This window comes from Esox lucius, chromosome 9, assembly GCF_011004845.1.
Source record: "Esox lucius isolate fEsoLuc1 chromosome 9, fEsoLuc1.pri, whole genome shotgun sequence".
Taxonomy (NCBI): domain Eukaryota; kingdom Metazoa; phylum Chordata; class Actinopteri; order Esociformes; family Esocidae; genus Esox; species Esox lucius.
The window spans coordinates 19,905,084-19,927,492 of record NC_047577.1 but is presented as its reverse complement, the minus strand read 5'-3'; the positions used below and the strand labels follow the sequence as shown (position 1 = coordinate 19,927,492).

General features: G+C 43.7%; 1 protein-coding gene across 2 annotated transcripts in view; it reads right to left on the bottom strand.

Moving 5' to 3' along the window:
• Positions 1-22,409, bottom strand: part of prkcaa (protein kinase C, alpha, a) — a 154,675-nt gene that overhangs the window by 74,386 nt on the left and 57,880 nt on the right. The window contains exon 1 of one of the 2 annotated variants that reach the window (XM_020049769.3): positions 8,930-9,061. The exons of the other annotated variant lie outside the window; for it this stretch is intronic. Within the exon in view, the coding sequence (XP_019905328.1) occupies positions 8,930-8,947 (18 nt within the window). The 5' untranslated portion in view covers positions 8,948-9,061. Of the gene's footprint in view, positions 1-8,929; positions 9,062-22,409 lie in introns of those variants that run through there. 2 annotated transcript variants of the gene reach the window in all.

Below are 22,409 nucleotides of genomic sequence, written 5' to 3'. Positions count from 1 at the left end.
GCAACCTTTAAAAAACGAAAGAAAAAAAGAGTGGTTTTCAATAAGTGGTGTAGTTGCTAGAATTATATTCCAAATGCCTTACAGCTGGAATGACTGTCTATGATGCTTCCACCAATAAATTTACTTTTTAAAGGAAAACAACTGTATTATGGTGCTTTGCATGTAGATAATACCTACCTTTTCTGTGTTTTGCAGTTCTCTATTACCACTTTGGTTACCCTCTGTATGATGGGTGCAAATGGTCTACATTACCACTGATTCTGCTGAGACTCTTTTACACAGCAATTTACAGTAGTGGGTGAATATATTTTATTTGTTATAAAATATATTCACCCACTAAGAAATTGAAAGAAAAAAGGAGTGGTTTGCAAAAAGTTTATCTCATAAACTACAAACAAAAATAATAAGGATTAAGCATTTTTTAGTAATCGCATGTGTTAATTTTGACAGCCCTAATACTTTCACTACTTATAATGAGCACAGCTGAGAGGACTTCTGTGTCTCTGCACCTGCATGCTCTACCCAAGTAAAATATATCCGATCCCCACAGGAATAGCAAACCATGGCCTTGCCACAGATGTCAGCAAACTGAGCTCGCAATTCACATTCATAGCATTATTGGACAGCCATATCATTGCATTTATTCAAATTCCCCACACATTCAACAGTCTGTGATACAACAATGTCATCATTTGACCTGGAAACTGGAAGGCTGCCAGTTATTCAAGTGGCCTTTAACATTCCTGCCTTTTCTCCATTTCAGCCGTAAGCCTCTTTCAGAAAATCTGATCCAATCTTTAAAGTGGCTTTGCACTGACAACTACATACAGACTACCCCATTTAAACGTATTATATTGTATGAAGCATGCACCTTGTTGGCTGTACAAGTGGAAACGGCTTAGAATGTTGCTCGGTTTTCCAGGAAAATGGGAATTTCTACAATCACATGGTCAATGAAGCATCTGGGGAAAATAAATGTTGGAGAATCACATCTGTCTCATCTAGGAAAAAATTACCAAGTACTCTGCTGAAACAGAAGCACTATTAATCTAAGCAGAGCCAGAAACTGGCAATATGGGCATTAAAGGGTATCACATAAATTAATTAATTTCGCATGATAACCAATCCACTGCTAATGTGCAGCACAACTTATGCACGTGTGATCTAACTGCTAAGAACAAGCCATTCCAGCGAATGGTGCTTGTGTAATAAAGCTATCCAAGCTGATCTTGTATCCACAATCTGACAGAGAAACGTGAAGTGAAGGAGACCACAAACTGGTAAATTTAAAGCAAGGTAAGGTGAGGTAAATATAAACATGATTGTGTCTGAACAGGCAAAGACGTTACAGGATCTGGTACTACTATCAATTTAAAGAGTTAAGACATAAATGTACTACAGGTCTTTACTTATGAGAAAGCATGGCATACAGTGGGGAGAGGGAGTGGGAGCAAGCAGCAATAAAGGAACAGAAACTGAAGTCGTGAAAGTCTAAATAAATGCACTGAAATGATGGGTGGCTAAATTCATCACAAAATACGTAAACAAAAGGATTTCGGAAAGAAAAAGGCAATGTCCGGTTCACTGTCCGAGCTCCACAAAGCTGTTGTTGTCAAGGGGCAGTTGAGTGCCAAGCAGGGAGGGATGGTGTAATCCATGCTGTTATTTATCCTAATGTCACAGAGACTCGCTAAACTGCCTCACCTCTTCAGTTCACCAACTGCCTCACAACACAGTTGGACTCAAAAGGGTGTCTTGGCGCCAGCCCTTCAAAAACCTCTTAATTTCTTACTTTCAGCCCACTTCTTTATTGTGGTGCATGCTATACATTAGGGCCCCAGAATAAGGGCCTGCGTCTTTTGTATAATTTTTTGTAATAGTCTTGTCTTCTGCTTTTCATCACAAGCCTGCATGTGAAAACTATAGTGAACATTTCTCCAGTTTTGACTAAATAGTTTCACTAACGTATGCCAAGCAAACAATGTTTCTTACAATCAACAAACCAAACAACTTCATGCAGGAACTTCTGAGGACAATTTCTTAAAAAGGTCCACACATTTGTTTGAGTATAACAAATTTTGCAGAACTGTGCAGATGTAAACTTTGCTAAAATAAATGTCATTAATTACAGTAAAAGGTTTGTATGTTTGTTATTTTCTTACAAAAACTTATGCAGAGATGTCTGCAGAAAGTATGTGTTGTCATATAAAAAGTACATTAAATCTCTAACAGAATTACAGTAACAAACTGAAATACAGTGTAGTACATAACAGTATTTAGGTAGGAGATAGTGGTTACAATTAGAAAAATGCAGTACATTATAATTTACATTTTTCATTTTCTCAACTTCTATTATCCTCAATCCTCATGGAGAGAAACTAGATAATGTTAAATGTGTGTGATTCGGTGACAGAATTACAAGACATAAGGCAGTGATTCCTAATCAAAGAGAAGGTTAAGCATGAATATAAGTTTCTCTTTTAGCTGGCAAGGATCTTGACAGTCGCATGTTTATGTTGTGATACATGTTCTCTAAAACCCGATCTGCTTAACAAGAAAGCTAAGCCTTTGCTAATTCATGTTTAGGATGAAACGTTTTTTTTGTCCAAACCACCGGAACAAATTGTGTTTTTCTCACATTGCCGCAGGCGAAATTTAGGGTGCCTGTTTAGATAAAATGTTAGTAAAAGTACTTTTTAATAGATTAAATTCAAGTCCCCTAGTTAGCGGTCTGCACTGAGTGTTAGGTCCAAGGGGAGGGGGAGAAAGGGAGAGACAGCGAGACAGCGAGACACAGAGCCTCAGACTGGGTTGCACTGCCAGCTGCAGTTACTCATGGCCACCCACACACAGCTGATTCTGAAAGATTATTCTCTCGTTTCCCTCTTTCGCCTGGTTCTCGCCATCGAAGACATTAAAAAAAGGGAGGAGGAGAGCTGCGTCCAGATCCACATTACATCCTATTGTTTCCTTTACTGGTCACACAAAGTGTGGGTAAAAACAGGCTTGCTGTCACCTCACAACAGAACTCACCGGGAGAATGGAATATATTTCAGTATATGCGGAAATGTGTATCACAGTCATAAAAAAAACGAACTAAACAATGTGCATGCAAACTTAGTCTCTCTTTTTACGAAACGGTCTTCCCTTTTGCTCTTAGTGATGACGTGATGCCACAGTAGCCCTATCCCACCCAAGTAAATAAAAATGATACAAATAATAATGAATTTAGTGTTTTACATACACTAGTAGGGGGAAAATGCAACGTATCCACACCGATGTCTATTTCCCACCTGGGTGACACACAAAGACCAATTTTTGCCAGAACTCTAACCACACATTGGCTATGAGGCAGAGTCAAACATGCCAATTAAAAATAAGGGGCATGATTAGGTGGCCATGAGGGGAAACAGGCCCAGGTGCCAAAGAAACCCTTTCAATATCGCATCTGAATGACGGCATCCTGCAAAACACTGCGGGTCATTGGGGTTTATCTTTACACCAGAGAGAAGAGTGCCCCCTAGCGGCCCCTCCTAAAACCACTTCCAGCATTCTGTTTAGATCCGGAGGCGGGAGAACATCAGAATGTGGCGTGGTATGCTGCTGGCAAATAAGAGTGCCGTGACTTGAGTGTGTGATTCCAACTAACGAGACAATTAAGCAGGGTGTGTGTGGGGGAGGGGGTGGGGCACAGGGGTGGCAACATTTCCTCACCTAGTAATGAGAGACAGTGATCCGGGCCCCCCCATCCTCTGAACTGATCCCATTACGCCTTCACTCATCCTGGGGAACTTCTCCAGAATGCATTCCTGCCATTATAACACCAGGGATTTAACTAATCAAGGTTCTGAGGAGTAACTCCTCTTCAGATCCACTATCGATCCACTGATGTTTTTAATTTGATTATTGGTTTGCTACAAAATATCTTACAACACTGAGGAAAAAAGCTTGATTTCAGCATTTACATCAACAATAAATAAACATTGACTGGCCAATCTATCACCACCAGTATAACGTAAAGTACATCGAAACAACCTCCAGATGATGAGGACGCACTGTATTGATGGAACAGGTCTTAGCCTGCAGCTACACGGCCAAATGTGTGTACATATGTAGAAACACGGATTAAAGATCAATACACGTATAATTCGAATGAAGCACAAACAAAAACACGTGACTCAACAGGTCATCTTACCCCAACACACTGGCATCTCAGTGGTGTTCCAGAATGAACCTCCCCTAGCCTACGGAGACCAGTTGAACTATGTTTCTTAAAGGACCCAAGCCCATTAAGAGAGAGACGATGAGTATACAGCTATTTCTAATTAGTATTCTTTTTTTTTTACATTTTCTAACACAGCTTCAGGTTGCTTTCTGCCCTCACAGGCAATTGACGCTGACGCTGGCTATGCGTTTGATTTGTCAGTACCTCAACTCCGGAAAACACGGCCTACGACACAGACGCGCCACACAGTTGTTTGGCAGACCTTTGATATGCAATGTGTGAGGCATTTAGGTCCAACGCAACAGATCAGACAGGGAGCGAGTTGAGTGTGGAGCACTTCTGTCTGCAAGTATGTGGGTGTGTGTTAGGCAACTGGCAAGAAATGGTCTAGGTGGCGTTGGGGGACGAGGGCGTTTGCTGATTAACCAGATGGCGCAGGGCTGGGGCTGTGGGGTAAGGCAATCGCCGTGCTGCTGGAGTCAGCCCCATCTCTCTCAGATCTACGGAAACGGCATGGCCCTCTGGCAACAAGTTAATCGGCAATCGTTAATTTGCCGTCTTCCGGGGCAGTGGAGCGGGGTATCCCCATGGATGAGGGGAGTGGCACTGGCGAGTCAGAGGTGACAGCTTTGGGAGAGTGGGGTTGGGCCTACGGACATCTCTTCACCCTTGCACGACTCAGCGCTACATAACTGATACATTCCTCACACATCGGCGAGGACACTCCAAACTTCACAAGGAACTTGTTTATGTCTGATTAAAATAAACAGACACAAATCACCCACTTGTGAAATGTTTGCACATAGCACAGCAAGGTAAGAATATTAGGTCAAAATGACCAACATTTAAAAAAAAAAATTTAATTATATTTTCCTACATACCCTTGGGATTCATATATTCCTCTCTTACTGGTCCCTATATTTCCTTTGTCATCTCCAGCTTATTATAAGTCTGCCCACCCACCCTTGCTTAGTGGACTGACAGCAGGGCAATCACTGGTGGTGTTGATAGTTTTATATATGGTGATACATTAATTAATTCTCCCCTGCAACAGTGGTCATTTGTCAACACTCTGCCAGAGTGGTTGTGAATCTAAGCTCTGCCGTTGTCCACCCCGATTCCATGCCGCATGTGGCAACTGTGCAAACCAGGGACGGCCACAGTTAGCTGTGGCAGGGGTAAACTAGGCAGTTGTAAACCGCGGTCAATCTGTTCCCTGCGTGTCGCCTATTGAGCGTGTCATTGATTGGTTCCAGCCGCGGGAACAAGTGGACAAGCCACGCATGCAGACCAATTCGCCAAAGGCCACTGAAGGTGGTTTGAGTGCCCACTTTAGCAGGAAGCCAAGTAGTCTCCCTTTCAAATGACCAAACAAGCAGCTTATTTCAGTTCACCTCAGATCTTCAAGAAGAAGTATTTTCGAAAATCAATGGAGGCTATAGACATAAGTCCCCTAATTTAAGTCCACCAGTGAGCACATTCAATATATAGACAGACAGGGGCAGGAGATAATGATAGGAAGACCATTATAGAGAGAAAGGGGTGGAGAAAGCAGGAGGGAGGGAAAGGGGAATTATAATAGCGTGCTAGGTGGGTTATTTGGGGCCAAAGAGGGATATTACTCATCCAAGTGCTCTCTATAGCCTCTCCCTCTCAGGGACATATCCAAATCAGCTCTCTTGGCTCATCTAGGCAGGTTCTTGGAGGACAAAAAACAACTACCTGGCAGTCCCAACTAATCAACAGGGTGCTCATTGACAGCAGAGGGTGACCAAACTCCACTTGAGGCCAATTAGGGAACGCTTTCTAGGATTGCTATCATCCCCTACTCACGGCCACACAATTTCCACCGGGAAATAAAACAAGATGTTTGGGCTTGGCTAAGATGTAGTGTTGGAGCAATTTTGAATTAGATATGACATTCAACAGTGTATTGCATGGTTAACATGCAATTTAACCATGCAATACACTGGATAACACATGCAATTTCAGGTGAATTCACACAGGCTTTCTAGAATTCAAAGAGCTGCAAAAGCTGGTTGATGTGTATCTGTAGCTAGCTAGCAAACGTCAGCTAACCGCTAGCAAACGTCAGCTAACCGCTAGCAAACGTCAGCTAACCGCTAGCAAACGTCAGCTAACCGCTAGCAAACGTCAGCTAACCGCTAGCAAACGTCAGCTAACCGCTAGCAAACGTCAGCTAACCGCTAGCAAACGTCAGCTAACCGCTAGCAAACGTCAGCTAACCGCTAGCAAACGTCAGCTAACCGCTAGCAAACGTCAGCTAACCGCTAGCAAACGTCAGCTAACCGCTAGCAAACGTCAACTAACCGCTAGCTAACAAAGCGTGACCTGTAATTCAGTGAAGTGAAAATGAATAAACTACACAAAAAGCGTAGCGGCACCCACAACGGGTAACGTAACTTCTAGAAGGTTTTTACAATGGTTTTGATCGGTTGTCAGCTCTTCCAGGAAACGTTAAGATGCTCTATAGTAGTCGCTAATATCATTCGTTTTTGTGTATTAGTATTGGCTGTCTGTTGGTACGTAAGTAACACTTCTTGTCCCGATTTGAATGCTTGCTACCTGGTTAATATCATAGTGTGGTCTTGAAACAATTACAATCAGGAAATAAAGTTATAAACACTGTTTGAGCTAAATGTGAGTAAATAACAGCACGGTCTGACCAGCCATTGTTACGTTACTAATGGTGCGTTCTAAACAATACGTTCTAATCACACCAGTGTGATCATACACTTCAGGGACCACTCTAGCCTGATAACACGGGTGTGATCGTACGCGTCAAAGGGTTAAATCACTATGCAGGCCGGATACAGCCAGCGGCCCTTAGTATGCCCACCAGCCCTACGATGTCCTGTACTCTCCTGTATTTAAATTAGCAATTAGATGTGCTACCTTGTGACAATTTTGCAAGTTTCTTCCAACAATTTCAATGAATATGAAGGAAATATTATTTGACATTCATGTTAGAGCTGACTGAACTATATTGGGGGCCTAATCACTTGGCTGCTCCAATCTCTCGCTACCTTTTTGAAACTACACAGTGGCTCTGAAATGTATTCACACTCTTTGGAATATTCCACATTTTGTCTTAAAACATTAAAACAAAACAGATTTAATTAGGAGTTTCTGCCACTGATCAACACAAATAAAAACTCCATGCCAAAGTGAAAAACAAAATCAGCAAACTGTTCTAAACTAACTACCAATATAAAACAGCAAACAATTGATTCCATACATGTTCATCCTCTTTGCTACAGTAAAACAGACCTGAATAAGAAAGCCTAACACAGCACATCATCCTGAAAAAAATAACTACTGTGAAGCATGGTGGTGGCAGCATCATGCTTTGGGGATGCTTGTCAGCGCCAGGAACTGGTAGACTGATCAGGATTGATTTGATGGAAGGATGAACAGAGGTCCTTGAAGAAAACCTGATCCAGAGCGCACAGGACCTCAGACTGGGATCAAGATGAATCTTTCGGCATGACAGTGATCCGAAGGCCACAGTCTCATCCAATCAATCGGTTCACCTCCATCCATCCTCACGCCTACTTACCCATCCATCCACCCATCCATACATACGCCTACATACCCATCCATCCACCCACCCATCCACTGATATAGCGTTCAAACTCCCACCCAATACCTATCCATCAACTCCACATTTGTCCATCTAACCATCCGTCCATCCTCCCTCCAACTTACCCATTCATCCATCTCTCAACCAGACACCCGTTCACTCATTCATCCATCCCTCCATCCACCCACAATAACAAAACCCAGACAATTACCTAACATTTACATACTCGTCAGTTCAACAACCCACCCAAACCCCCACCAATCCATGCACTGCAATTAAACCTGTGCATCTAAACGAGGTCCAGAGAGTCATCAGGAGTTGCATTTCATGGTTAAATAGCAGTCCTCATGAACATGCTTTGAATAGTGGTGTCTGGGCTCCTACACACTCCCATAGTGGATAACACATCCCAGGTTTGGGACAGTGGGGGGTCGTCTGGGGGTTGTCTGTTTTGGCATGTTGCTGATGGATGGGCAGGTGCCTCAGCAGGCGGGCCGAACAGTCAGGCAACAACACAGGGAGGAGGGGGAGAGAAGAGGGGAGCGAGGGACTGGGGACACGGTGGATAAAGATAGCTCCTTTGGTCACAGCTTTTGGTCTCTTAATAATACGTTCACAGAGCAACACATGCTGATCTAACAAACGTTTTTCAGCCGCACTGGTTCAAACACATCGTTCTGCTTTCACTGCACAGAGAGGGCGCGTGTGTGCGTGCGTGCATGTGTGTGTATTTCACACTGTCTAATGCACCGCTAGTCTACCCTTTAGTAGATGCTCTCAAAACAGTACAAAGCTTCCTTTGCATGAGATCACAGGATCAACCTGCGCTGAATCCACCCACAGGCAACATTTTCAGTTTTCTGGGGAAATGGCAAAAGACAGTATAACTTCCGCTTTTGGGAGTTAACAAGGCAACACTGCATCACAACTCCCCCATCACACTGGTTGAACCATAGAGAACAGGACCTCAAAATGAAGTATTTTTCCTTCTGGTGAAGTGCCTCTTAACATGACAGAATCTTTGGAAGCCTAGAGTAACAGCCACATCAAATGTTTCTGAGCTCCAGTTGGTCACAACACCATCCACCCATCTCTCACACCTTATTGACGAGCATCATTTGGTGGTCGGATGTCTGTTCCCCACCCCGTGAAGAAGTGCCAGGCCGCCCACGGCGACAGCCATCACTGATCCACGCCACACCCGCTACCAAGTCTCAACCGCAACAAGACAACGGCACTTTCTGAAATGGGGTAATTATACAGCAGATCTAGATGGAAAGAAAGGAGGAGGGCGGAAATATGGAAGAGATAAGGAGAGAGGAATTGACAGAGAGAGAGAGAGAGAACAAGCCAGAGAGATGGAGAGCAGGAGACAAAGATTATTTTCTTGTCAGCAGTTTCATTCCAGCTACATTACTTTTGTTAAAAAGTGAGGTATTAGGTAGGATATACTGTAATTTCACCCTGACAGTGAAGTGAACTATCAGTCAATGCCAGAAGCCCCTCTATTGATTGTCACCGCCTAAACATTAGCCTCAGTTTTGCTTCAGTCCCAACATTAAATATTCCAGATATGCTAAGCTAGTAAACCCTTCTGGCGGAGCCAAAAATCTTTCCACGATAACTCTCAAGCCAATTAGTCCTTTGTGTGGGGGCAAGGAGACAGTTTTGGATACAGTCAAGTTAAAATCGTTTTTATATTATATTATTTGATCAAATATGTTTCCCAGTAGACATAGGCATTTGGTAAACCTTAACATCATTGCTAGGCTAGACTCAGCCAAAGGAAAATGCTGGATGGTTTTGCTCTATGGTCTTAACTATGGGTGCTGGCCTGACCTTTGTAATGTCAAGTGTTAGGGGCTTAGCAGCTAGCTCGGTGGCTCACCAGAGCACCCCCCACCCCACAAGCCTTCGTTGTGCACATCCTGATCCAAGGCCTGAAGCGAAAGAGGTTACATGGGTGATGCGGGGCGTGAATCCAAGAGAACAAAACAGAGCTAGGCTATCATTTATCCAGAGGCAAGCGGGACTATTTTTATCGCATATCACTGCCCTCCTTCCTGCTGGCCTTTTTATATCCTAAGCGGCAGGGCGGTGAGATGGAGGCTCGCTGGGAACCTTAGCGTCATTTTTTACATCAATGAAGGCAGGAGGCCGAACCAGGAGATGGAAATTTCCAGTTTAGCTATCGTGTTCCCAGTGCCAATTTTGGCATTACTTATACCAAGACTACTTGGCTAGTAATGAAGTTTTCCTCTACACTCTTTCCCCTTTGAAGGTCCCAGGAATCAAAAAAATTTGCCATGACATTTCTATTGACCAGGGCCTCGTTTCCTGATAACATGGTACTTACGACCTTAAGATGGACATTGTTACGATGGACATACGCCCGCTTCCCAAACCACCACGTACATTGCTCTTTATAAAGTACATCTGAAGTGCCACCTTATGGTCGTTTGGAATGGTATTAGGCCATGAATATGTTTTAAGGGATACTTTGTGATTTGGCCCATTCTTTGTTCCCTAAATTCTAATGAATTCGGATGCAATATTGATGACTCCGCATCCAGTATGAAGGTGGAGCTAGTTTTTCTAGCCAATGCTAAATGAAAAGAAAACAGAGGATCCGTAATAATTCACCTGAAATTCACTCCATATTTGATTTGTTACTTAAAATGTAATTGGGCTATTATTTTAAGATATGAGTTGGTGGAAGTTCAGCGGTGTATAGAATCCTGAACTACAGATTTCAGATTTTCATGGTCCATAGCCTAGGTGATAGGATAAGACATGTAAGTCAGACATTTCAGTCAAAAACAAAAATGTGAATCTAATAATAAATGTTTATATCTGAGAGTACATTTTACAATAATAAATAAGCAATTGCACAAATATTGAATAACAACTTCGTCTAGTAGAACCTCGGATTCAGGAGGAACAGTGTGGTTTTCGTCTGGGCCGTGGAACACTGGACCAGCTCTATACCCTCTACGGGGTGCTGGAGGGCTCATGGGAGTTTGCCCAACCAATCCACATGTGTTTTGTGGATTTGGAGAAGGCATTCGACTGTGTCCCTCGCGGCATCCTGTGGAGAGTGCTTCGGGAATATGGGGTCCTGGGTCCTTTGCTAAGGGCTGTCAGGTCCCTGTACGACCGAAGCAGGAGCTTGGTCCGCATTGCCGGCAGTAAGTCAGACTTGTTCCCAGTGCATGTTGGACTCCGGCAGGGCTGCCCTTTGTCGCCGGTTCTGTTCGTAATTTTTATGGACAGAATCTCTAAGCGCAGCCAGGGGCCGGAGGGTGTCAGGTTTGGGGACCACACGATTTCGTCTCTGCTCTTTGCGGATTATGTTGTCGTGTTGGCCCCTTCAAACCAGGACCTTCAGCATGCACTGGGACGGTTTGCAGCCGAGTGTGAAGCGGTGGGGATGAGAATCAGTACCTCCAAGTCCGAGGCCATGGTCCTCAGTCGGAAAAGGGTAGCTTGCCCACTTCAGGTTGGTGGAGAGTGCCTGCCTCAAGTGATGGAGTTTAAGTATATAGGGGTCTTGTTCACGAGTGAGGGAAGGATGGAACGGGAGATTGACAGACGGATCGGTGCGGTTTGTTGTGGTGAAGAAAGAGCTGAGCCGCAAGGCGAAGCTCTCGATTTACCGGTCAATCTACGTTCTTACTCTCACCTATGGTCATGAGCTTTGGGTCATGACCGAAAGGACAAGATCCCGGATACAGGCGGCCGAAATGAGCTTTCTCCGCAGGGTGGCTGGGCGATCCCTTAGAGATAGGGTGAAAAGCTTGGTCACCCGGGAGGAGCTCAAAGTAGAGCCGCTGCTCCTCCACATCGAGAGGGGTCAGCTGAGGTGGCTTGGGCATCTGTTTCGGATGCCTCCGGAACGCCTTCCTGGGAAGGTGTTCCGGGCCCGTCCCACTGGGAGGAGACCCCGGGGAAGACCTAGGACACGCTAGAGGGACTATGTCTCCCGGCTGTCCTGGGAACGCCTCGGTGTCCCCCCGGAAGAGCTGGAGGAAGTGTCTGGGGAGAGGGAAGTCTGGGCATCTCTGCTTAGACTGCTGCCCCCGCGACCCGGCCCCGGATAAGCGGAAGAAAATTAATGAATGAATGAACTTCGTCTACATCGTACACAGAGACATATATATTGCTAACCTGGGGAAGTAGATAAAACTATCCCTTTAAAAACAGATAATGACCCATCCATAACACAGTATTACAATTATGCATGATAACGGCATTGAAAAACTGAATGTTTGTGAAGGACACAGCCCGGTAATGCATTTAAAAATGTCATCAAAACATCAAAAGGTTTCAAATCAAATTTCAACTGATGAAAAGACACAACAACAACAGAGATAGCTGTCGCCAAAGCTCTCAGGGTCTCAGTTTAACAACAGCCCAGGGCTGCATGCTTAGATCCCAACTGGGTGTAACAGGGCCAGATTTCCATAACACGGACTATCCAAAAAAGAAATATGCTCCAATTCGAGCAACCTTGAGTGAAACCCCAACTCCAGTGTGTTTGTCACTGGAAATACGGAGCTAATCAAAGTGCCAGAGTATTCGCATATTCACTCGGCGGGTTCATTAGCATAGCCAGGTGACCATACGCTGGTGTCTGTGATGGGTCAACTTCGAGGTCAGGTGAGGACGTGGAGCCTGTCGCGCCTGCCTCGCCGGTTCAGGAAATGAGAGCTCGGTTCAACAACCGCCAACCGTTGCACTCGACAACCTTTTCGGTCCACCGTGGTAGCGACAATGAGAGGAGAAAGTTAAAATATGGTTCAAAGGGAATAAACGGCCTTCCGAGACAGGCCATATGCAAGGGTTTAATAATTAAGACCAGCTAGACACTTAACAGCAGAGTTGCTCTGGAGTATTCCTGTAGACTTAGTAATTAATGGTGACACAGACAGCAAGGCCAGACAATTCATCTGTTCTGTGAGATTTTATTTAAAAGTCTGGGTTTTAATTGAGAAATAAGGGAAGGAAACAGTGGCTGAAGGCTAATTAAGGGTTCAAGGGAAACGTTTTGGCCTGAAGGGCCTCTGTTCATCCCTAATAGATCAGGCTGAAATAAAAAACCCAAAAAACAAAGAGCTGTCTTGATAAGAGGAGGCCTAATTGACTCTCAGGAGAATATCGAGGGTGTGTGTTTGTATGTGTACATAAATATGTCATGGGAATCTTCTGTTAGAGAGATATACTACCTCGAGCAGTTATCTAGCAGTTTGGGAATCCAGACCTTTGCAACACTGGCTTTTATGTGAGTAAGTATACAGCTCCAGAGATCACTGCACCTTATTTTTTTTCAAAAGGGAAGGTTTTGAGTGAGGAACAGAAGGATTAAAATTAAGAAAACACTGAAAATGTAACACTTCTTTTCATCACTCAAAGCTTTCCTTTTCAACTTTTTTGGAAAGAAAAGAAAAAGGTGCAGTGGTCTCTTATTTTTTTCCGGAGCTGTGTGTTCATTTCTTGGAGATAATCCAAATGCTTTGTTTATTTTCCCTGGGCCTTTGGCCCTTGAAAGTCTCAGTCTGATCAGTTGGAGGCATTTGGAAACACTTCCAGACCTTTAAGCACAGCAAACTGTTGCACTAGTCCTTAATGTCTACCTATTGGCAAGTCTCGCCTCTCTGCCCTCCCCTAAAACCCTTGGAATACAAAGACCGGATGTAAAAAAAAGCGGTACACTGTATATACAGAAATTACTTTTCAGGAAATAACTATTACATCAGGGTGGATGAAAACATGCAGTTAATTAGCATCTATTAATACCCCAGTGTGTAAATACTTGATTGAAGGATGAAACAGACTAAATATATTTAGATAGATGTTACGACAGAGGTGGACAGAAAATTTATCTGGAAAGAGAGACAAAGGCCGAATATTGTGTGAGAAGAGAGAGGGTGAGAGTGACAAAGACACAGCTAGACAAAGTGGAAAACAGAGATGGAGCGAGAGAGAAATCATGACCGAGATGAGTAAAAGAGAACAGAACCAGGGGATTTGGTGTTGACGCACAGAGGAATATTTAATGACAAAAGGATATTTGAGCCACAGATATTTGAGTTGCTCCAGTGAGTCATTCATTCACTACCCCCCCCACCCCCATCGGATGGGTGTCGGTGGTGGCAGGTGTTAAACGAGGAGCGTTGATTGCCCATTGGTGCGTGGGCAGTCCAGACGCAGACCTGGCCATCACCGTATTCACTTGATCACCGCCGCTCAGATTATTACACTGATTGTGTCATTACCACAGCCCCCCCGTCATCCCGCCAACCCCCCTGCGCCCACACTCATTGCTTCTCATCCATTCTCCTCCCAAGATTAGTTTTCCGGAACATCCCGAAACAACCAAGCAACTCTGAGAGGAAGGATTTGATGGAAGAGGCTGAAATTGGGTGTTGACACGATGCGTCACTCGGGTTTTCATCAAAGGCTCGTCGTCAAACACTATGACCACGTCGTAGCGGTATGGAGCCGCGAGGCCCTTCGGATTTGTTTCCCGCACAGCTGTTTTATCTAAGCGTCTTCAGCGAGGTCGCCAGAATCTGTCCGCTATCGCTCCAGTGTTATCATGAAGAGTTGACCTGGGTCAAGAGCCATTCCAGCGCTCCCCCTGCTAGTCATTAACCGCAGCCCAAATCGCACCCTGTTTTCAAGTTAGCACACTGCTTTCGAACACTATGGCGTTCTATGAGTGGCGCTGCTGGAGTAGCCAACTGGTTTTCCCTCAGCCCAGAGGTTCATTACTTCAGCTAAACTGAACCAGTAGTGGTGCTGCTGCTGCATGGGTTCAAACCCAACCCCCTGCTGTTCCAGCATGAACCCACTTCTCTGTCCAAAACCCCACAATGAAAACACAAAAAAACTGAAAATATACATATACTGAAACCAGAAAGAAAAACTAGGCCATTTGTATTCACAGAGGGGTATTTTTTCACATAGGGGTATTTTTTCACAGAGGGGTATTTTATTTGGAACACCATTTGCATATCATAAATGTACATTTAGAAATCAGAAATTGATTAATGTAGATGTTTAGCTAATAGCTATACAGGACATATAATGGAAATAATGACCATCAACTAGTTATTTTCAATGTTCATAATGATTTGGTTTCTGGTAACTATATTCACTTGTTCTATTAAAACAGTTAAACAAAAATAGACAGAAGAGGAACAGAAATGAAAAAACTAATAGTCAATTCTAAAACATCAGTAGTGGGAAAATGTGTTTACTACTAGTTTGACAATCAACATATTATATTTTTGTTATTAGTTTTTCACATATACTGTTTTACTTTTGGCTTACTACATGTAGCTACTGAAGCTGGTAGCCAGTAATGTTTCAGTTCATCCTCAACTAATTCTACTCTGTTTGGTCCCATGCTAGAGAACAGATGCGGTCTCCTGTGTGGTGGACTGCATCTCTAACCACTACGCTATTTAACAATCGGTAGTAGGTCAGTCACTCAGTCAGAGATATTTGCTCTTAGGTGCCTCGACTTATGCGGTCCAACAAAAATATATGCAAAGGGTGGTATTGTGTGGTAAAGGGAACAGGGCGCATTTGGGACACAAAAATGTCTTGAAGCTCTGGGAGAATGGTTGCCAGAGTTGCTGGTGAGCACTGTGAATAAAAGCTTATGGGGAGGATATGATCTGTGTAGGGGGCCGCGTCAGGGTAGGAGGAATTCTTCTAAACTTCTAAACTACTTTGTTTCAGCTTATGAGGTTAAAGCAATGTAACCTCTGGGGTCGGGAAAAACCAGTTGGCCCTGGGAGAGGTCCAGCCGCTTCTGGGAAAGAGGAATCTTGGATGCTCCTCGGAAAGCTGGACGTGACCGATTAACCCGCTGATGAGGTTCAGAGGCATGCAGTTGGTGACAAACCAGTGCATCGTAGCTGAATCCATGATGCTGTCATTCTTAAGAGAATGGGGGAGAAGATGAGGACAAATGGACATAGAGACAAAGAGAAAAAGGTAGTATGCCCTGACCAGTTTCAAACCTGCTACCCTCTCTGAAGAGCGTGTTTTGCCATCAGAGATACATATATCGAGTCCAGCAAGTTGCGTTGGCATACCTGATGAGGTTAGACACCATGGTGTTGACTCTGAGCTAAGTCCATGAAGATGTGTGTGCGTCTTATGAGGACTTTGACTTAAATAGGTTGTCTGTTCTCATGGATTCTGTGTTTCATGAAGACTTGTTTGTCTTTTGGTGACAATTGTCTTACGGGGAGCACCATGTCTTGTGTGGACATTGTCTACTGACGACTTGCGTTATTTGAAAACTTGTGTGTCTACTGAGGATGTGCATGCGTGTGTGTGTGCGCATGTGAGACTTTTAAAGTTACAAAGAAATTCCTCATACCACCGTTGCTTTCATTGATGGAAGTTAATAACCCCTGAACTGTGTTAGTCCTGCCCTACATAAAAATCTTGCAGCCAGCAAAATCTGAACCAGGAGAGGTTACAGAAGGGTCTGAAAGACTGCGTGACCACACAGAGGTCCCTGGGGGTTTGTTATAAATGAGACCACCCCGCGGCTGTCCTGAGTGTTGTCGATGCCTGTGTAAACCCCCCTGCTGGGCTTCTTTCACTGTCATGTGGGCACAGTCCAAACCCCACTGATCTCAGCATAGAGGAAGGGGGCTAAAGGCTTTCCTGTGATCTAAAGTGTACTTTCTGCACTATTTCCGGATCCGGAGTACTTCAGACAATTTCTAGATTGCAAAAAGGATCTATGCATTCTGATTGGTCAGAAACCAAAGAGTCTGATTGTTTTCAGACCTTGATGGGTTGGGCCAGAGCCAGAACATATAGAGATAAGCAATAGCTAGAAAATTCTGCACTATCTTGCTTATGATTGGTTAAAGATGATCAAAACGAGTGACACACTGAAATAAGCATTGAAGAATAGTGACTGAAGGTTTCAGTTGTAGTCTTCAGGCATATGGCCTCCCATCCTTAAGTTATGCTAATCTTCCATTCATTATCATCTTCTGTTTCTCAAGGTTGGCCTTCAGCAAACTGAGGAAGGGGCAGAGTGCAGAGAGCACTTCCTGTCTCCTATCAACGACAAACAAAATATCACAGCTGCGCCCACGGCTGATAGATACACGCAAGACTGATTTTCCAGCCACGTTTAATGTCGCATCGGTCAGAGATAAAGATTGCAAGTGTAGGTACGTGAGCACGATCACTGAAGCACATAATGAAACAATGTAACTGTACGGCGAGCATATAAAACTGCGCCGCGAAATATCCGACCCAAAAATACCCCACCGTGAACAAATTCCTCCCCAGGTGACAAGACACAGGGGGAATAAACTTAATGCCCCAAAAACACTCAATCCGTATCCCCTGTCCCCTAGGGGACATCTACCAGGAAGTGGCTCAGTGCTTTACAGTGCAGCCCAGCATCCGCAGAACTCAACATATAAAACAAGGCTGTGTCCCCAATGCTGCCCCGTTCTCCACATATTCGGACCGAACACGTTATCCACTGTGAGGAATGTAGTGCCGTTTGGGACACATGGGCCAAATCTCCTCCCAGACAGGCCATTAGTGAGCTGGACTCAGGGTCCATTAGTGCTCATTAGGATTTAGAGAAGCTGGGGGTAAACAGCACCTAGGGGATCTTCCCCATGTCCTGCGCTGGTGCTGTTCGCCACTCTCCCATGGCCCACTGGGAAACAAACCAGAGATGATAGGAGAGTGGAGAGGAGCGACTTCCTTCAAAAGATTAGAAGCGTTCTTTTAGCTTTAAGTGTGTGCGTTGGCTTGCTAAACGGAATGCGTGTGTTTGTGCGTCTCTCTAATCTGTTCCATTACCAGAGGGTTGTTTCCTGCTCAGGTTTACTGTGTGAAGTGTGAACCCAGGCAGAACAAGCTTGCCAGACCCCAAATACAGGTCTGGAGATAATTGGACAGTTTAGTTATTTTGGCCGTTTCCCAAAATATATTCAAATTACAGTTAAACAATAAAAAACGGGCAAAAACACATCCAAATTGGAGGAAGGGTTTAGGAATTACAGCTCTTTAATATGTAGCCCCATCTATTTCAAGGGACGAAAAGTAATTGGAATATTGACTCAAAAACTGATTCATGGACATGTGTGGGCTATTATTTGTTATTTCTTCATCAGTTGAGCAGGTAAAAGGTCTGGAGTTGATTCCAGGCATTCGCTTTTGGAAGCTGTTGCTGTGAACCCACAACATATGGTCAAAAGGGCTCTCACTGCAAGTGAAACAGGCCATCCTTAGATTGCAAAAAAAAGAAATCTATCAGAGACATAGCAGGAACATTAGGAGTGGCCAAATCAACAGTTTGGTACATTCTGAGAACAAAAGAACGACTGGTGAGCTCTACAACACAAAGGCCTGGACGTCCACAGAATACAAAAGTGGTGGATGATTGTAAGATCCTTTCCATGGTAAAGAAAACCCCCTTCACAACATCCAGCCAAGTGAAGAACCTTCTCCAGGAGGTAGAGGTATATCATTATCCAAGTCTACCATAAAGAGAAGACTTTATGGTAGAGAGCAAATACAGAGGGTTTGCACAAGCTGCAAACCCTTCATAAGCCTCAAGAATAGAAAGGCCAGATTAGACTTTGCCAAAAAACATCTAAAAAGCACACCCTGTTCTGGAACAGCATTCTTTGGACAGATTAAACTAAGATCAACCAGTACCAGAATGATGGGAAGAAAGAAGTATGGAGAAGGCTTGGAACGGCTCATGATCCGAAGCATTCCACATCATCTGTATAACACGGTGAAGGCAGTGTGATGGCATGGGCATGCATGGCTTCCAATGGCACTGGGTCACTAGTGTTTATAGATGATGTGATAGAAGACAGAAGAAGCCGGATGAATTCTGACGTGTATAGATATATACTGTCTCCACAGATTCAGCCAAATTCAGCGAAGTTGATTAGACGGCGCTTCACTTTACAGATGGAGAATGACCCAAAACATACTGCGAAAGCAATACAGTTTTTTAAGGTAAAGAAGTGGAATATTCTGCAATGGCTGAGTCAATCACTTGATCTCAACCTGATTGAGCATGAATTTAACTTGCTGAAGACAAAACAGAAAGACCCTCGAACAAACAACAACTGAAGACCACTGCAGTAAAGGCCTGGCAAAGCCTCACAAAATAGGAAACCCAGTGTTTAGTGATGTCCATGCGTTACAGACTTCAACCAGTCATTGCCTGCAAAGGATTTTTGACAAACTATTAAAAATCAACACTTTATTTATGATTGTGTTAATTTGTCCAATTACATTTGAACCCCTGAAGTAAGGGGACTGTGCATGAAAATGGTTGCAATTCCTGAATGTTTCATACAATATTTTTGTTCAACCCCTTGAATTAAAGCTGAAAAACCTCACTTTAATTGCATCTCGGTTGTTTCATTTCAAATGCATTGTGGTGATGTACAGAGACAAAATTATGAAAATTGTGTTAGTGTCCAAATATTTCTGGACCAAACTGTACATCTGCTCAAGCCTCACCAAAGAGGTAAGGTGTGAGATTGAATGACCAGGATAAGAGGGAGAGCACTGTGTCCATACATGCCCCATTTCGTTGAAGTATTTATAGGGAGAGGTGGATCCATAATGAGGATCTTATTAAATCAAATGAGGCATGGACATGCATAATTAGTTCCAGGCTGATTTACACTGAACTACACTGGGAGGGGGACACATCTCAATAGTCTATTGAAGTTTCCTGGTTTCCCTTATTTACACTGAACTAGAATGGGAGGAGGAAATCTCAAGTGTGGTTGCCACCTGCCCGGGGTTACCTTTGCATAATGGCCATAGTGTCACTGCACCACCCCATCTCAGCCCCAAGGTTTTACACTGCTATATTATTGTGCTGGGGGAGCAGGGTCAGTTCTCCTTTGTGAATACAAAACATTTGCTCTCAAAAACTTTCCTTTTGTCATGTTCTGTTTCGACTTAGAAGGACATGAGCACTTGGACCACACCTCAGGACTAGCTGGCCCGAATGGCTCGTCCCTGTACAAAGCCCTCCTGGTTGTGCTAAAGATCAAGTTACTGCCTAACGATTTCAGCTGCCATTGCTCTCACACCACCTGATTGTTCTTTGATTCTGTCCATAGACTCTGGACACAGCCCACGTGCATTCATTCATTATTATGATCTCCTACTCTTATAATCTTCACCCGGCAGAGCCAGAAGAGGACTGGCCACCGCTCAGAGTCTGGTTCCTTTCTAGGTTTCTTCCTAAGTCCCGGCCTACTAGGGAGTTTTTCCTAGCCACTATGCATCAACTCAGTTGTTGCTTACTCTTTGGGGTTTCAGGCTGGGGATCTGTAAAAGCTCTTTGTGACAACTGCTGATGTAAAAAGGGCTTTCTAAAATAATGTTGACTGATTGACGAATAACCTGGAGAAATAGGCAACATTCTGTGGTGTAGAAGACAACATCTACCCAGGTAAACGCTGCATGAAAAGACTATGCAAATCCAGTTCTGTTTAGTTTGCAGTGGAGCTATGAAAAGAACATGCAGCTGGTGATAAAAATAAATAAAAATCCTATCAAGGACACAGGCTACCAGCTGATCTGATACGGCTTTGAATAAACAGGGCTGATTACAATTAATTTGGTTTTCTAATTGCAAGAACATCCATAGTATTCTTTGATTTGACCTTTTAACCCTCATCTGACCTGACAGCAACTCAAGAATCTCCATTTGACACCAGATCTACCCATCTAATAATAGATTTTACTGTCTGACTAATGACTTCGTCAAGACTTGGAGCACGTCTCGCCTCCGGAGACGGTCCATCAGTCACCCTTCTTTCTATCAGGATGGACAGACACACAAACACAATCAATCCTCTATTCGTTAAGACGACCCCTTATCGACCAACTGGACCTGAAGGCAGTGCTTCATTCTACTCCGGTTAGGGTTAAATGGGCCAGTCAACACAATTGGTGTTTGTATGTGTGTGTGTGTGTGTGTGTGTGTGTGCGTGCGTGCGTGCGTGCGTGCGTGTGTGCACGTGTAGGTGTCTCGGGGCTATACGAGTTGACAGCTGCATCCATCATTAGAAGGCTCATTTCACTGTGAGTGATTTACCAGTGGATGAGGTCAATATCTTGCAAGGATGTATTCGTTGTGTTATGACCTAAAAGGTTTTTGCACTCCTTAAGCTGCACTGTGGTTCATTCAACCGGCACTAATTCGGTCAACAGGCCTTTTCTTTTAAGCACACGTGAGCTGGGATGATGAATTGAATTTTGCAGGCACGATTGTACCAAGCTCTTATCATGGACATTTCGATAATATTGTTAATTCAGATAAGTAGCCTATAGGGTAGCGGTAAACGTGGTGACAAGAAGGTCGAAAATTAAATAAGCCTGGTCAGATTATTTCCATTTGTTAATGGAACAATTAATAACTCCAACCTTATTAAAAATTCTGCAAATGTATTTGTGATATTGATGTTTGTTCAAATTGCCCAGGTAAATCAGTTGAAAATCAATTAGACAGATTTAGCTTGAGTCAACAGAGAGGGCTGTAGGCAGAACCCAGCTAACTGTGACAACGCTGTATAATTACCAGCTATGCACACTGTGTTGGAGTCAGTACACCAGAATTCAGGTTATATGTGGAAACCTGAGAATCAGTGTGTGTGTGTGTGTGTGTGTGTGTGTGTGTGTGTGTGTGTGTGTGCGCGTTCCCTCGCGCACACACACACACACACACACACACACACACACACACACACAGGGTTCCCTCGCACCAGGAAAGACCAATCAGCTTGCGCTATATAGAAAGGACCAGTCCAATCAGCTTGCCCTATAGAGAAAAGCTAAATGTTATTGATCAAGTCAACATAGTATCAATCCCTTTTCAATGCAACAAACCAATACAACAAAACCAAACTTGCAAGACAGTCTCTGATGTCGTATCCGGCAGATCAAGGGTGCATAAACAGAAATGTTTCGGGGTTCCAACAGACTTGTGCACCGTAGCCAATCAGTAACAGTAGGGCTACGTGCAGAAATAACCTTGTCACACAGGGCCAATTGATTCATTTGAACCAAACTGAGTTTTTACAGGCAGTACAAAAGTGTAAGTTTATGCATGTCCTGCTCAAACAACCAGGATGAAGAAGGCTCTCACCCTCAATTGTGAACATTGATAACAAGAATTAGCCAGGGCAAGATTAGCTAAAATCTCACCCCCACACTTTTACCCTGTTTATCAGTCCAATTTCATGATTTCAAATGATTAAAGGGCTAAATGTAGAATGCTTAAGAGCTGTTAAATTAAATTGTAACTTCGGTATTACTTTATTTGGAGAGTCCCAAAGGTGTGTCTGTAGATGCCCTACAGATTATCTACCATGAGTAACATTTTAAAATGTACTAACCCTATCCCTTAACCAAACCTTAACATTTATCCTAACCTAAACCTTCTTGTAAACCTAATTTTAACCATAGCAAACAGCTTATCAACAAAATAAAGTGTAACTGTAACTTTGCTTGTGGAACCCAACACCATCATCA